At 42.0% G+C, this 13136-nt stretch overlaps 1 protein-coding gene and 1 long non-coding RNA gene across 2 annotated transcripts in view; both read left to right on the top strand.

The window, feature by feature from the left end:
* Positions 1-2873: 2873 nt before the first annotated feature.
* Positions 2874-6040, top strand: LOC133274762 (uncharacterized). The gene is made up of 3 exons (XR_009745241.1): positions 2874-3590; positions 4180-4770; positions 5458-6040. It is a non-coding gene; the product is annotated as an uncharacterized LOC133274762 (long non-coding RNA).
* Positions 6041-7301: 1261 nt separating this feature from the next.
* The window catches only part of LOC133274262 (cytochrome c oxidase assembly protein COX16 homolog, mitochondrial), a 51655-nt gene continuing 45820 nt past the window's right edge, over positions 7302-13136 (top strand). Inside the window, exon 1 of the mRNA XM_061463225.1 lies at positions 7302-7370. Within this exon, the coding sequence (XP_061319209.1) occupies positions 7311-7370 (60 nt within the window). The 5' untranslated portion in view covers positions 7302-7310. The remainder of the gene's footprint in view (positions 7371-13136) is intronic.

A 13136-nucleotide genomic window follows, 5' to 3' on the forward strand; every position in this document is an offset into this window, starting at 1 on the left:
ACTGATACCTCCTCCAACTCCGCAGTCCTCTAACCCATCCAGGTAACTCTCAGTTACATCCCCGCGCATGACGTGCTGTGGTATGGAATACCTCTTTGGCTAGTTTGGGTCAGGTGTCCTGTCTCTGCTTCCTCCCAGCTTCCCCTCCTCCCTGGCAGAGCATGAGGCTCAGAAAGTCCTTGGCCAGGCTAAAACATTTGAACGGTAACTAAAAACATCGGTGTTATCAGCACTGTTCCCAGGCCGAAAGTGAAAAACACAGCACTGTACCAGCTACCAAGAAGGAGAAAACTAACTGCTACTGCTGAACCCAGGACACTCATCATGGTGCTGCCATGAATGAACTCTACTGGTAAGTACTGAGCTTGAGGGATCTGGAAGACTGAATGCCAGGGCACTGAAGAATTCAATGAAATGTGTATTGGACCTATCTTTGAAGATCTGTATGGTAAAAGTAAATGGAGGTCGTGAATGCAGATGTAAAACGTAGGGTTGATTCTGAATCCAAATAGGGAGTACTGAAAGTGGGGAGGAGGGAGGAGCATGTTCTGGTGGTTCATAACATTAATTGTTGACATTGCTTAGCTGATGTGTTGTTTGTACGTGACACCAGGTGGGCACACCAAAGTCTAATTGTGTTTTCTCTCCCTTCCCATATGATCTGATGGAAGACTGATGCAGAAGGTGACTTGATGCAATTGATAATGGGATTGTCCTAAACTTAATCTTTTTTTGGGGGGGTGTGTTTTTGCATGAACTCGAGCAGCATGGATTGAAGCTGCCTTTTCCCAAAGGCAAAGGACAGTACTTAGTAATCTGGGGACTGGATCCAATCTATGCTTGATAGTCACTCTCAGAGCTTGTAGAGACTATCTGAAAGCAAAGCTGTGCAAAGTCTGATTTTATTTTCCTAATTCACAAGTTCTTTACCACTGGAATATCTGAATATGAAATATTCCAGAAGATTATTTTTAGCATGTATTGCAGTGAGGAAAATAGATGTAGTTACAGACACTACAGAATCCTGCACTTTAAGGAATGTTCCAGAGCTATATATTTTACACTCTTTCTAACTTAGGAAAATTCTGTCCTTCTGGCAGTGCAACTTGCAGAAGTGGCAGGAAGTTTTATTCCCCTGCAATCTCTGATTTTGATTCTCACATTCTGTGTTTAAGCTCCTGAAGAAGTAGATTCCTCCTCAAGTGAATCTTCTTTATCTGATATCCTTGCTCCCACTCAGGATGATTCTGATGAGGTAAGGAGTGATTGGCACACTTACCTAAACCTTGTAGTCAAATCTAATTGATTTCTGTTGTGCTTCCTGAGGGAATGCATCGTTAAAGATGGATTTTACATTCAATGTTGAGTTGTCAGTGCATCACTTTAAGCAGTCCAGAGGTGATCATATGCCTCTATATAGAGTAGACATGATGATAAATACATTTCAAGTACAACATTCCTAAGGATGTAGACGCTCTTTTTCACTAAGTAAAGTAGTACATACAGGGTCTGTATGACTCAGTCTCTAGGACTACTCCTAAAGGCCTTAAAAAATCTTTTTTTACATTTACTGCTCTTTTTGCAGCTAGAATAACACTTGATCCATTTGATACTGTAGTTTTTAACATCACTTTTATGATGCCACTGCTAGCTTGCAAAACAGAAGCAAGCAGCAGGAATCACATGGGGTGGTACCACATCCAGGGCTTCTTCCTGAGCCTTTGCAAAGGAAAGGCCTCAGACTTTACACAAATATTTGCATAGCCCAGGTTTAGTTCCAGCAGGCACCATCGTGGGCTTTGGGGTTGTGTGTTTTTTTTCTTGATCAGCTGTTGGTCTGATAGGAAGTGTTTCTGGATATCACACCTGAATTGGCCTGTTTGAGGGAGAAATGGGGAAAGAATCTCTTCCAGCCTAAATCCAATTAGGGGATTCTGAAGCTGGGGGGGGCGGGAGGAGGCTGTTATTCTTGGTCATAAGCTGCCTTCATTTCCACCCCTTTGCAGCAGCATGAGCAAAAGCAGAAGCAACCACGTTTTCAGAGCAGCAGCTGATCTGCTACTACTTTTCATATTCTTCTGCAAAATTAGAGAGCGATATCCTACCATTCTAAGCTTTTTTGTTGACATTGCTTAGCTGATGTGGTTTGTATGTGACACTGGGGGTGCACACCGAAGTCTAATTGTAGTTTCTTTTCTCTCCCTTCCCGTATGTATTGATACCAGTTGGAGGATGAAGGTGAATTGATGTTTTACAATTGATAATGGGATTGTCCTAAACTCATGTCCTGGGGGCTGTGTTTTCCAATGAATTTGAGCAGCATGGATTGAAACTGCCTTTTCCAAAAGGCAAATGATAATGCTAAAGCATCATACAAATGGATCCAGTCTGTCCTTGATAGTCACTGTCAGAACTTGTAGGAAGTATCTGAAATCAAAGCTGTGCAAAATGTTTTCTTATGTTCCAAATGCACAAGTTCTGCAAACATAAATTTGATATTAATTTAATTATCGCTTTTACCACTGGAATTCTTGCTTTGAGTAAGAAATGGACAAAAGGGATATTTTGGCCTGTACTGTGTGACGGAATCATCTGCCACCAGTTTCAGTGGGGTTGGAACTATATGATCTTTAAGGTCCCTTCCAACCCAAACCATGCCATGATTCTATGGCTCTACGAACTAAAGAAGTTATAGACTCTAGATAATCCTGCATTTCAAGGAATGTTCCAGAGCTGTATGTTTTATGCTCTATCTACCTTAGGGAAATTTTGTTCCTCAATACAGTTCTATAGTGGCAGGACATTTTATTCCTCTGCAGCCTCTGATCTTGATTCTCACATTCTCATGTTCTTACTCTCCTGAATCAGGTGAACCTAATCCTCCTCAAGAAATGGTTGTCATTTTCATTGTTCATATTGAGGTAATTAGTGAATGGCACTCTTAGCTAAACCTTGTAGTCAAATTAGTCTTCTCTTGTGCTCCATGGTAGAATAGTATTTGATCCAATCCACAGTGCTGTGTATGACCTCAGTTTTGAGATTCCATTGCTGCCTTGCAAACCAGAAGCAAGCAGCAGGAATCATGTGGAGAGGTATTTCCTCCTGGGATTGTTCCTGAGCTTGGCAAAGGGAAGGCATTGAGCTTTATGGCAGAATCTGCATTGCCCCACCTTTAGTTCCATCAGAGACCGTAGTGGGCTTGGTTTTCTTGTTGTTTTTTTCAGCACCTTTTAGTCTGATAGGCGTGTTTCTTGATATCAGAAAAGAAGGAATTTCTTCCAGCCTAAATCCAATTAGGGGGAGAAGGAAAGATGGTGTTCAGGGGCTTCTTTAGCTGCCTCCATTTCTATCCTTTTGCGGCATCTTGAGCAAAACCAGAAGCAACAGCTAGTTTCCAGAGTAGCAGCTAATCTACTACTACTTCTAAAATTCTTCATCAAAATGAGAGAATGATACCCTGCCCTTCTCAGCTGCTGTTGTTGTCAGCACTTAGCTAATGTTTTGATCTTTAAGGTATGTAACACCGGTGCGCACACCAAGTCTAACTGTATTTTCTTCTCTCTCACTTCCCATATGTCCTGGGTTCAGCAGTAGCAGTCATGTTTCTCCTTCGTGGTAGCTGGTGCAGTGCTGTGTTTTGACTTCCAGCCTGGGAACAGTGCTGGTGATACCGATGTTTTCGGTTGTTGCTAAGTGATGTTTACCCTGACCGAGGACTTTGTGAGGCTCATGCTCTGCCAGGGAGGAGGGGAAGCCGGGAGGAAGCAGAGACGGGGCGCCTGACCCAGGCTAGCCAGGGAGGTATTCCATACCACAGCACGTCATGGCCGGGGTGGGGGGTAACTGGGAGTTACCCGGAAGGACACGGGCTTCTGGGTGGGACTTGTTTCTTGGCCGGTGGTATCGTATTCTCTTCCCTTGTTATTTTCTCTTATCATTGTTGTCGGTGGTGGTAGCGGTGGTGATTTGTGTTGTACATTGGTTGCTGGACTGTTCTTGTCTCAACCCGTGGGAGTTGCACTCTTTCGATCCTCCTCCCCATTCCTCTGGGAGCAGGGAAGGGGAGACCCCCGGGGGGGGGGGGCCTCGATTGCTCTCAGCCCGGCACCACTCACTGGGAGTGAGTGAACATGCTGTCTGGCTAGGGCTTAAACCATGACACCATATATACCGGAAGAGGCCTGCTGAAGGTAAGCTGACGTTTTACAATTGCTAATGATTTTTCCTCAACTTTTTTTTGTTTTGGTTTTGTTTTTTTCCAATGAACATGAGCAGCATGGATTGAAACTGCTTTTCCAAAAGGCAGAGGACAGTGCTAAAATATCTGGACAGTGTCTTTCAGAATGGATCTATTCTGTACTTTACAGTCACTATCAGAGCTTGCAGGATGTATCTGAAATAAAATGCATCAAAGCTGCTCAAAATATGTTTTCTTGTTTTCCAAATACAGAAAGTCTGTAAGGACAAAGTCACTTGTAATCATCACTTTTAGCACTGGAATTCACCTGCTTTGAATAAGAAAATGTTGAAAGAGGGGTTTATCCTTTATTGCAGTGGAGTTCCTGCAGTGTAGGACATGTTGAAAGCTATTCATAACCACACAATTCAGGATAGTTCCAGGGCTATAGATTTTATACTGTATCTAACTTGCTGTCATTAAATTACAGAGAACCAGCAAGAAGGGGGAAATTCTGGACCAAGAGTCCAGCAACAGTCGGATATCACTGTTCCAGCTAGAGGTGATCCAGATGAGTCAAGATGTAATGATATGTATGTAACAGCTAATGTGTCTCTCTAAATTCTGATTTTTTCCAAGCTTTTGGGTTATGTTTGATTACCATGTGAATTTCAGTCATAAAATCTATTTGCATTTCTTGAATAGAACTTCTTTTTTTTAAAACCCAACAAAACCGAACACAAGGTTTTCTTCTATTGTTCATCAACTCAGGATCTAATATATTTTACAGTATGGCTTGACGTATGTTGAAATGCTTGTAATACCTGAAGGACACACCCAAAATATCTGAAAACCTGCTTCTTATCGTGACAGATTTGATAAGGAAAGAGTTCGTGGAATGAACGGTTTCCAAAGGACAGCTAGATGCTTTTGTCACAAACCCCTTATTTCTGACCTGTTGAAGATTAATGCTGTCATACCTGTGCTGCGCTGTGCTACAGACTGCTGTTACTTGTAACAGTAGAGCAGGGGGACTGACTACATCATCCCCCGTAATGAGAAGCAAGACCCTGTTTCCTTTAGGGAAGGGTCATCCTAACTGCTTATTACATGCAACAAATGAAGAGAGTGAAAGGTACACAGGGACCTTCAGATGAAATGCATCATGGCCAATCTGTGCAGTTGGGGGATGATATGACATTATAGGAACCTGTTACCCTCAATGCACAGTGACATTAATGGATGTGTGTTCTTTCTGCTTTTGTTCTCTTTACCACAAGGCCACCTGGTACCATTAGATGTCTGATCTACATGGATTTCTACTTGGCGGTAAGGATCTGCATTTTGTCGTGGCTTCTTTTTTGTCAGAGGGAGAACAGGGTGCGGGGTGAGCCGAGCCTCTCTGCTGGGTGATGTGGGATGCTGCAGACAGCTGGTTTGAGGTACAGACCTCACTGTGAAGGTCAAGCTGGCTTGCAAGTCAAAGTCATTTCTTGGTGGTCAACACAGTGCCAGAAACACTTCCCAAGGGGGCACTGAAAGACCTTTGGGTTCCTTTAATCAGTAATGTACTGATCCCAGGCACCCAAGTCCTCTCTTCCTGGTGCCAATAGACCAGCAAAGCATAATTCTTCACACCAAATTCCTCTTGTGCTGTTTTTTCTTCCAGATTGTGCAAAACGGATGACATCTTGTGGCAACCATATGCGGCCACGTCTTCTGCAACCACTGTCTTTATTATTCCCTTATGAATGCCAACACTTGCCCAACCTGCAAGACAGAGCTTGGTGATGGAGACTATCATCGCCTATATATATGAGTTTATTTATGTTTTATTGTTCCAAATAAAAATAGTTGTGTTTTTGCAAATCAGTGACTTTTTGCAAATCTAGAGAGCTTTCTTATGTTCCAAGTGGCTTCTTGTAGTGTCCATGGTTAGAATGTTAAAGTTAGGACTGGCTCTATATTAGATCAGTAGAAGAAAATATCTGTTGGGAAGGTCAGTATTTCCTTCAGCTTTTCCTTCTGCTCCCACAGATCTAAAACTTGGCTCCAGAGCCGCCCTTCCCCAGCCTATTTTTGGGCCGTCACTCCACCACTTCTTGAAGTGATGCATGTCTGGGCAACAAACCCCTTACAATACACCTCCCATTGTCATCCTCTGAGCAAACTGCTTCAAGTTCTGTATTGAACTAAAGTCATGTTCCTTATTAATCTTGCCTATTCACAGCCAATACTGAATTGTGAGCATTTCTGCAGCTCTTGGTATCCAGTCCAGCACCAATTCTGGCTTGTCCATGGATGTTTAATAAGATTTCCATCCTGTTCTCCATCCTGCTGTCCAGAAATCAAGTTACACAATGTACTGTTGCACCCTGCAGTTGTGGTCATCGCTGCCTAAACCAGCAGTGCAGGCTTAATACGTCAGAAGTTTCCAGAGTGCCTGCCAATAGCCAGCAGCAGATTATGTGCACTGAATTTTTATGTGCACTGGTCCTTCTCTGGAGGAAAGTGATAAGAGGCTTCCCCAGAGCTTTTCTCCAGAAACACTCAGTTCGTGATGGGACAAAAGCCAGCCAGCCATCACGCTTGTGTTTCTGTTCTGCCCCCGAGTTCCACATAAAGCAATAGGAGAGAACCAGGACTCCAGAGGCATGCTTCACACAGAAAACCTTCTTACAGTATTTCACAAGGTAAAAGAATGCTTAACTCACTGTATGGTAACCTGGACCAGAAAGCTACGTTCAGCCTCCTCGGGGACATGAATACGTGCTTGAAGTATTGGGCTTTACCTCTGAAATTTAACAGCATTTTATAACAGATTCTTAAACACGAAGACATTTTAAAAGCCTAATTTACCATTCATTCCTGGCACAGCATGTTTGTTTTAGCACTTTTCTTACTTCAAATGTACAATCGGGATAAGGGATAACGACGCAGGAAAACAAAGGCCCACCCTCCGAAGTCGGCTCCTGCTACCAGACACCCACTGGTGCGCAACCGGCAGCGCAACCCGCAGATACGGCCGCGGAACCCGTCTTGCCCGGGCGCGTTGCCGCGGCAGAGGGGCCGCTATGGCGGCGGACCCGTGCTTCGCCGGAAGCGCTAATGCCGGGCCGGAGGCGGGAGGACGATGGAGAGGCTCCGGAAGCTTTGGAGGAGCCGCACCATGACCTTCGGGGTCCCTCTGTTGGTGAGCAGAATGGGGGGTTGTACCGGCACCGGGCAGGAGAAGCGGCGGCAGGCCCCACCCCGGCCTAGGCGAGCGGCCTCCGAGCGTGCGGTGCTCCCGCCGGTGCCTCAGGGCTGGCAGTACGCCCCGCCCCGGCCCGGCCCGCCCATGGGGCCGGTGCACTGCGGGGAAGCCCGCGTCGGTGTCAGGGGAGAGCGGGGGATGAATTTATGGTGGCAGGAGGAGGAGCGGGTTTTGAGTGAGCTGCGGGACGGTGCCGCCGCCTGCATGCTTGTGGGGAGCGGCCGGTAGGACTCTGCGGTGTGTCCTGACAGGGATGAGGAAAACGCGTCTTCGAATCATAGAAACAGCGAGGCTGGAAAAGACCTTTAGGATCATCAAGTCCAACGGTTAAGTCAGGGCTGCCAAGACCACCACTAAACCATGTCACTGAGGGCCTCATCCACACGGTTTCTGAACATTTGGAGGAACCGTGATTCTGCCACTCCCTGGGAATCCTGTTCCAATACCTGAGCAGCCTCTCTGGTGATCAGGTTTTGGTGTTTCTAGTTTAAAGCACTGCTTGCGTGTTTGTCTAACTTTCTTAAGCTTTTCAGCGGATTTCAAGCCGCAGCAGCAATCATCTGGTAATTTGTACATACAGTTAAAAGAATTTGAGTTAGAGTTGATAGGTTAGAGTTATAGTAGAACTAATAGGTGAGGCGTAACTACTTAGAATAGTTGAGGCTAGAAAAGGTCAATAAAGTCAAAGGAATAAACCAAGATTGTAAGAGATGCAGCGTAATGGATTGCACTTGCTTATCTTAAGTACCTGTGCGCATTAGAGGAAAAAATTAACAACTTGGGTGCACTTATGTATAAAAACTCCGGGAGATGGACAAAAACTGCCGCCGGGACATTGTTGTTTCTGTTTGTGCAATTCATGTCTGGTTTTCTGTATATACAGTTGGTTCACAGAAAGTAAGCAAAAAAAGAAGTGGATAAAGAGTAGGTTAAAGTAGGTTAAATTCTAACTTTTAATAATACTGCTAGAGAAATTATTGACTTTTTCCTCAAATATGAAGCAGCATGCAGCAGAAAAAATGGAGTGGCCCAAAGGACAGTGACACTTGTTGGAGTTAAAAAAGTTTAAGCCCATTTTTTTTTTTTTAAGTCATACTACAGAGGTTCTAGAGTAAGGACTTTAAAAGGATTAAAAATACATTATAAAATGTAGTTATTAGGTGCCTTTGAAATTGAAAGGTATCTTAGGTGGGATAGGTCTTGCAGAATAATAGAATCATAGAGTAGTTTGGGTTGGCAGGGACCTTCAGAGGTCATCTAGCCCAACCCTCCTGCAATGAGCAGGGACATCTTCAGCTGTGAGCTGTAATACTGTGAAAAGACAGAGATGTTATTGTAAGACACCGAAACTTGTCAAAAGTAGTGTAAAACACAGAACAGGACTCTTACAGTCTACTCAAAGTCCTCAGCTGGAGTAATTTCCCAGCATTGTGGTGCCATTGCAGAGATGACAAAGACAAGCTGTAAAGTCAGGATTAGAGAAACATGAAAGATACAGCAGGCATTCCACCTTTAAGGAATGCTTGAAGGAATTGACTTAGTTTATTTTAGAAAAGGCTGAGAAGTTCTGTACATCATATACTGAGAGTGGTGATTGCTTTCCCTATAGCTTGGGAAAGAAGTACCAAAGCAAACTAGCTTCAGAGAAGATGTAAGGAAAATACTGTTCTTCATTAGGAAAGTGCACTCGTGGTACATGCTTAGGATTTTTAAGGAGAGGTTAACAGCCGTCTGGCAGCAGAGGCATAGATTTTCTAAGTTCTTCGTCAGTGCTGGAGCTAGGACTTCAGCTTTGCAGGCTAAGGTAGACCTGTGGTTGTCTTTTTGGCCCTCCTAGTGTTTTTGTACAATCTGACAGAGGTTATAGCAGAAATCTTTGGGGCTGGTTTCTTTGACTTTGTACTACCTAATTTCATTCCATTTCTGTTACCACAGAGCTCTTTTCTCCAGAGACAATGTTATATAGAGAAATAGTCTATTATATTTCTTTCTAAGGTTTCATGTCTCCCTGCCTTAAAATTATTCTCTCCTCTGAATGCTTCAGAATGTTTCTGTGTTGCTGCCCAAAGGCTTCCCGAGGAGTAAGAAAAAGGAAACTTCATGTAATTCTTGTCAGCTTCCCAGGTGTCTATTGAACTCTGAAAGCATCTCTGAAGCTGAACAGAATTGTGCTAGAAGATAAGTTACAGCAAAAAAGACAGTGAAGCTATACACAGAATTAGAAGGAGCATGCCTTTTTAACCCTTTAAATTCTACTGAATTTATTGATAATACTGAAACCAAAGGTTTCTGTTAGATTCTTACATCCTCTGCAGCATTTCTTTTACTAGGAACTTACTGGACTTTACTCTTTAGTACTGCTGGACTTTTCATCAGTACCATATTTGATTTTTCAAAGGAAAAAAAAATCAAACGGCTTTCATGTCTTCCCTTCTTACACTGCAAATTTAGATGAAAAAATCCCTGTGCTACTTTTTCTAAGGGCTCCAAAGTTAGAGATAGTTAAAGAAATAATTCAGAGACAGGTGAGTTTCTCATTATACACACACATGCACAAATATACGTTTAAAATACTTCTTTTTAGTGTAAATTATCTTGATCCTTTTTGCTTTGTTCTTTGCTCTTAGAATATTTCAGTGAAAAAGAAATATTCTTGGTTGACCTTTAAACCTCAAACTGACAGCAGCTTTCAGAGTAAGATGTGTAAATCACAGTTTTCAGTCATACTTTTTGAGAAGATAGGTGTGTTTCTTTGTAAGCATCAACAAGACTGTAGGAGGTAAGAATGAAACCTGCAGAAAACCTTAATTTGTGATTGTTTAATTATGTAAATCTTACAGATATCTCTACATGGCATAAAACAGTAAGCATGCAGGGGAGAGTGATGTAGACTGGCATGGAATATCTTAACAGCTTGATTGCTACAGGGTGAGTAGTCCTAAAGCATTGGTAAAGATAGTAACATCTGTGTAGATGCTGGGATGAACTCCAGTGACCTTACAGATGTATGTGTAAAAACTGCTGTTGTGCTGGAAAGCTCTGCTACCTCTGTGGTAACTTAAACCATCTTTGTCATCTGTACTGACATCACCGTTTCCTATCATGATAATGGGAACTCTTTCCTTATACTGAAGCTTATCTTGCAACTCTTCAGTGTTCTTGGTTCTGTTACAGAAGAAGAGCTTCAGTCACTGTTCCTTTATATTCCTCAGGGGATCTTGAGCACCCTGGTTTAGTGGAAGGTGTCCCTGCCCATGGAAGAGGGGTTGGAGCTGGATGATCTTTAAGGTCCCTTCCAACCTTAACCATTCTATGATTCTGTGACCAGAACTGGTGAGTCTATTAATATCCTGTTGCTGCTGTGATGCTTCTATAAGATCCTGAGAGAGGAAGGCTCTTTGGTATTACAGCTAGTGGATCCAGTGTCATACACTTCTTATGAGACACTGGACATCTAAAGTTACTTCTGTAGTGCTGTTAGAATGTTTAAAGGTTGCAGGAAGTTATATTTTTAGACAAGATAAATGTATATTTTCAGACAGGTATGATATGGTGATTCTAGATCATTGAGGAAACATGTTTGGATTTTGAAATTGCAAAGCAATACTATTCTAACACACGTATTAAAAAAACATTGTATCATATGCTCACACCACTTTCCAAAACTTACATTTGTGGTCCTGTCTCTAGACAACTCTAGACAAGGATCTTTCATACTCTGTAAGTTGCAAAATGAATGCATAGATGCAGTTGCAGTTCTGCTGTCAACTGTGTTCAAAGGGAAAAATGAAATTCTGAGGATCTGAGGCGGCATCTTAGCAAACAGCAAATGTAGTCTGAGGCTCATTTGCTGATTTTTATTGCACTCCTAAAAAAAAGTATATTGTACGATATATGTAGAGCTGCAAGTTTCAAATTTGCAGTATGCTGCAACATTTTCCATATTTATATAGCTGTAGATTATTACTTTATTTGGGGGTTTTTGCTTGTTTTCTCCCTCCCCCCACTCCGTCCTGTACTGACTACTTTTACAAGTACTTTGCTTCTCTTCCTGGATCTTGTCTTTAGTGTTCTATGTGCTGTGCTAGTGTTGCCAAAAGAGAAGATGGAGGAAGCTTGAACAGTGAATTTTTATCCTTTTTTTTTTGGTGAAGAAACATGTTTCTAAAATCTGCTTCCATCAGTGTTTGTGTACCCAGACTGTACTACAATGCCATCTACATTGCTGCCTTGCAAGTGCAAGTTTACTTCGATAAACACTTTGTCAAGAGACGCCAAGAATGCACATCATGTAGAGGACAAGAAAAAAGGTCAGGTTAGAGAGTCCCTAACAGTGCTGAAGTGATGTGGTCAGTTCTTCCAGGCACCATTAGAGAAGGTCAGTGGCATCTCAGGCCTTTGTTAACAAACCAGTTGTCTCTCACCCTTTTTGATAAACAAAACAAAACAAAACAAAATGCCTTTCCCAGACATTAGGACATGAAATTACATGTCTCTGCATTAGTTTTGTTCACTGGTGAAGTCAGGGTCATCTGGACTCCTCAGAAATTTTCTGCAGATATTGTGAAATGGTATTTTCTGGTGCTGTGAGTTGCTGAAAGCAAAAGTTTTACAAGATTAATGGGCAGGGAAGTGATATTTTCATCTTTTAAATGTATTTAAATAGCTACGTTGCCACAGATTTATCTAAATACAACATTACTAATTAATTTCATAAAAAACTGCTGAATTCGGAGTCCTTGGCTATGCTGAATACAAGGCACAATTTTTTTCCCATGGATTCTGGAGGGATTCAGGCTTATAAAACCTGAACACTGAGAAATACGGGAAAGTCTTCTCAGGAATAATGATGTTTCTGAGATCTATTGTTGCCACTGGTGTCTATGCATAGAAAATGTTTATTGGTCTGATATTTGTTCTGATATTGTTTATTGTTCTGATATTTGTTCTGATATTGTTTATTATGTGATTACTGCAATCAGCATTTTTCACTTTTAGATATGTCAGTGTTATTGTTAACATTATTCACATTATTGCCTTGAACAATTCATAATATTGAATTGCAGCAATTTTATTAATATATATTACTTCATGTAGCTTTGCAATAAAATTTGACATATGCAGAACAGTTGATTTAAATGTTAATATGCTTTTGAGAGATGACTAGAAGTTAACATTTACCTATGAGAAGAGAATTCTGACTTTTAATATTTGTAGATAAATTGTGATTGACTGTAAAAGTCACAAGCATTACGTTTGTAGCATAGAAAAGCAATAAATACAAAACTGGGTTTAGAATTTCAAATTGGTTGCTCCCAATCAGCAAATCACAGAGTGTTGCTTTTATGCTTCAGTGACTTGTATTATAAATATTGGGTCTCTAAGCTTGTGATGAGATATGTCTTTGACTTCTGCTGTGCTTCTGCTTTGCATCTCCTCTTCGTCTGTGTGTGTTTGAGTCCACAGCAGAGTGTGGAGCTGTTCAGACAAAACCATCCCCTGGAACTGTTTGTGCAGGAGTGGAAGCCAGTGTGTTTAAGCTGAATGGGCCTCTGTGGACCCCAGCTTGTTCAGTCTGAATTAGCTGACTTCCATCTTTCAGTTGACCGTCAGGCCTTAAAATGTGGGAGTTCATATTTTGAATCAATGCCTTAAACTTTTGATTCTTAATCTTTGATTACTATTTTTCAGTAAATGTTAGAC

Source organism: Pezoporus flaviventris, unplaced genomic scaffold (assembly GCF_033815535.1).
Source record: "Pezoporus flaviventris isolate CSIRO_AGI_PZ_B2104156 unplaced genomic scaffold, CSIRO_AGI_Pfla_v1 ptg000036l, whole genome shotgun sequence".
In the NCBI taxonomy this organism is placed as follows: domain Eukaryota; kingdom Metazoa; phylum Chordata; class Aves; order Psittaciformes; family Psittacidae; genus Pezoporus; species Pezoporus flaviventris.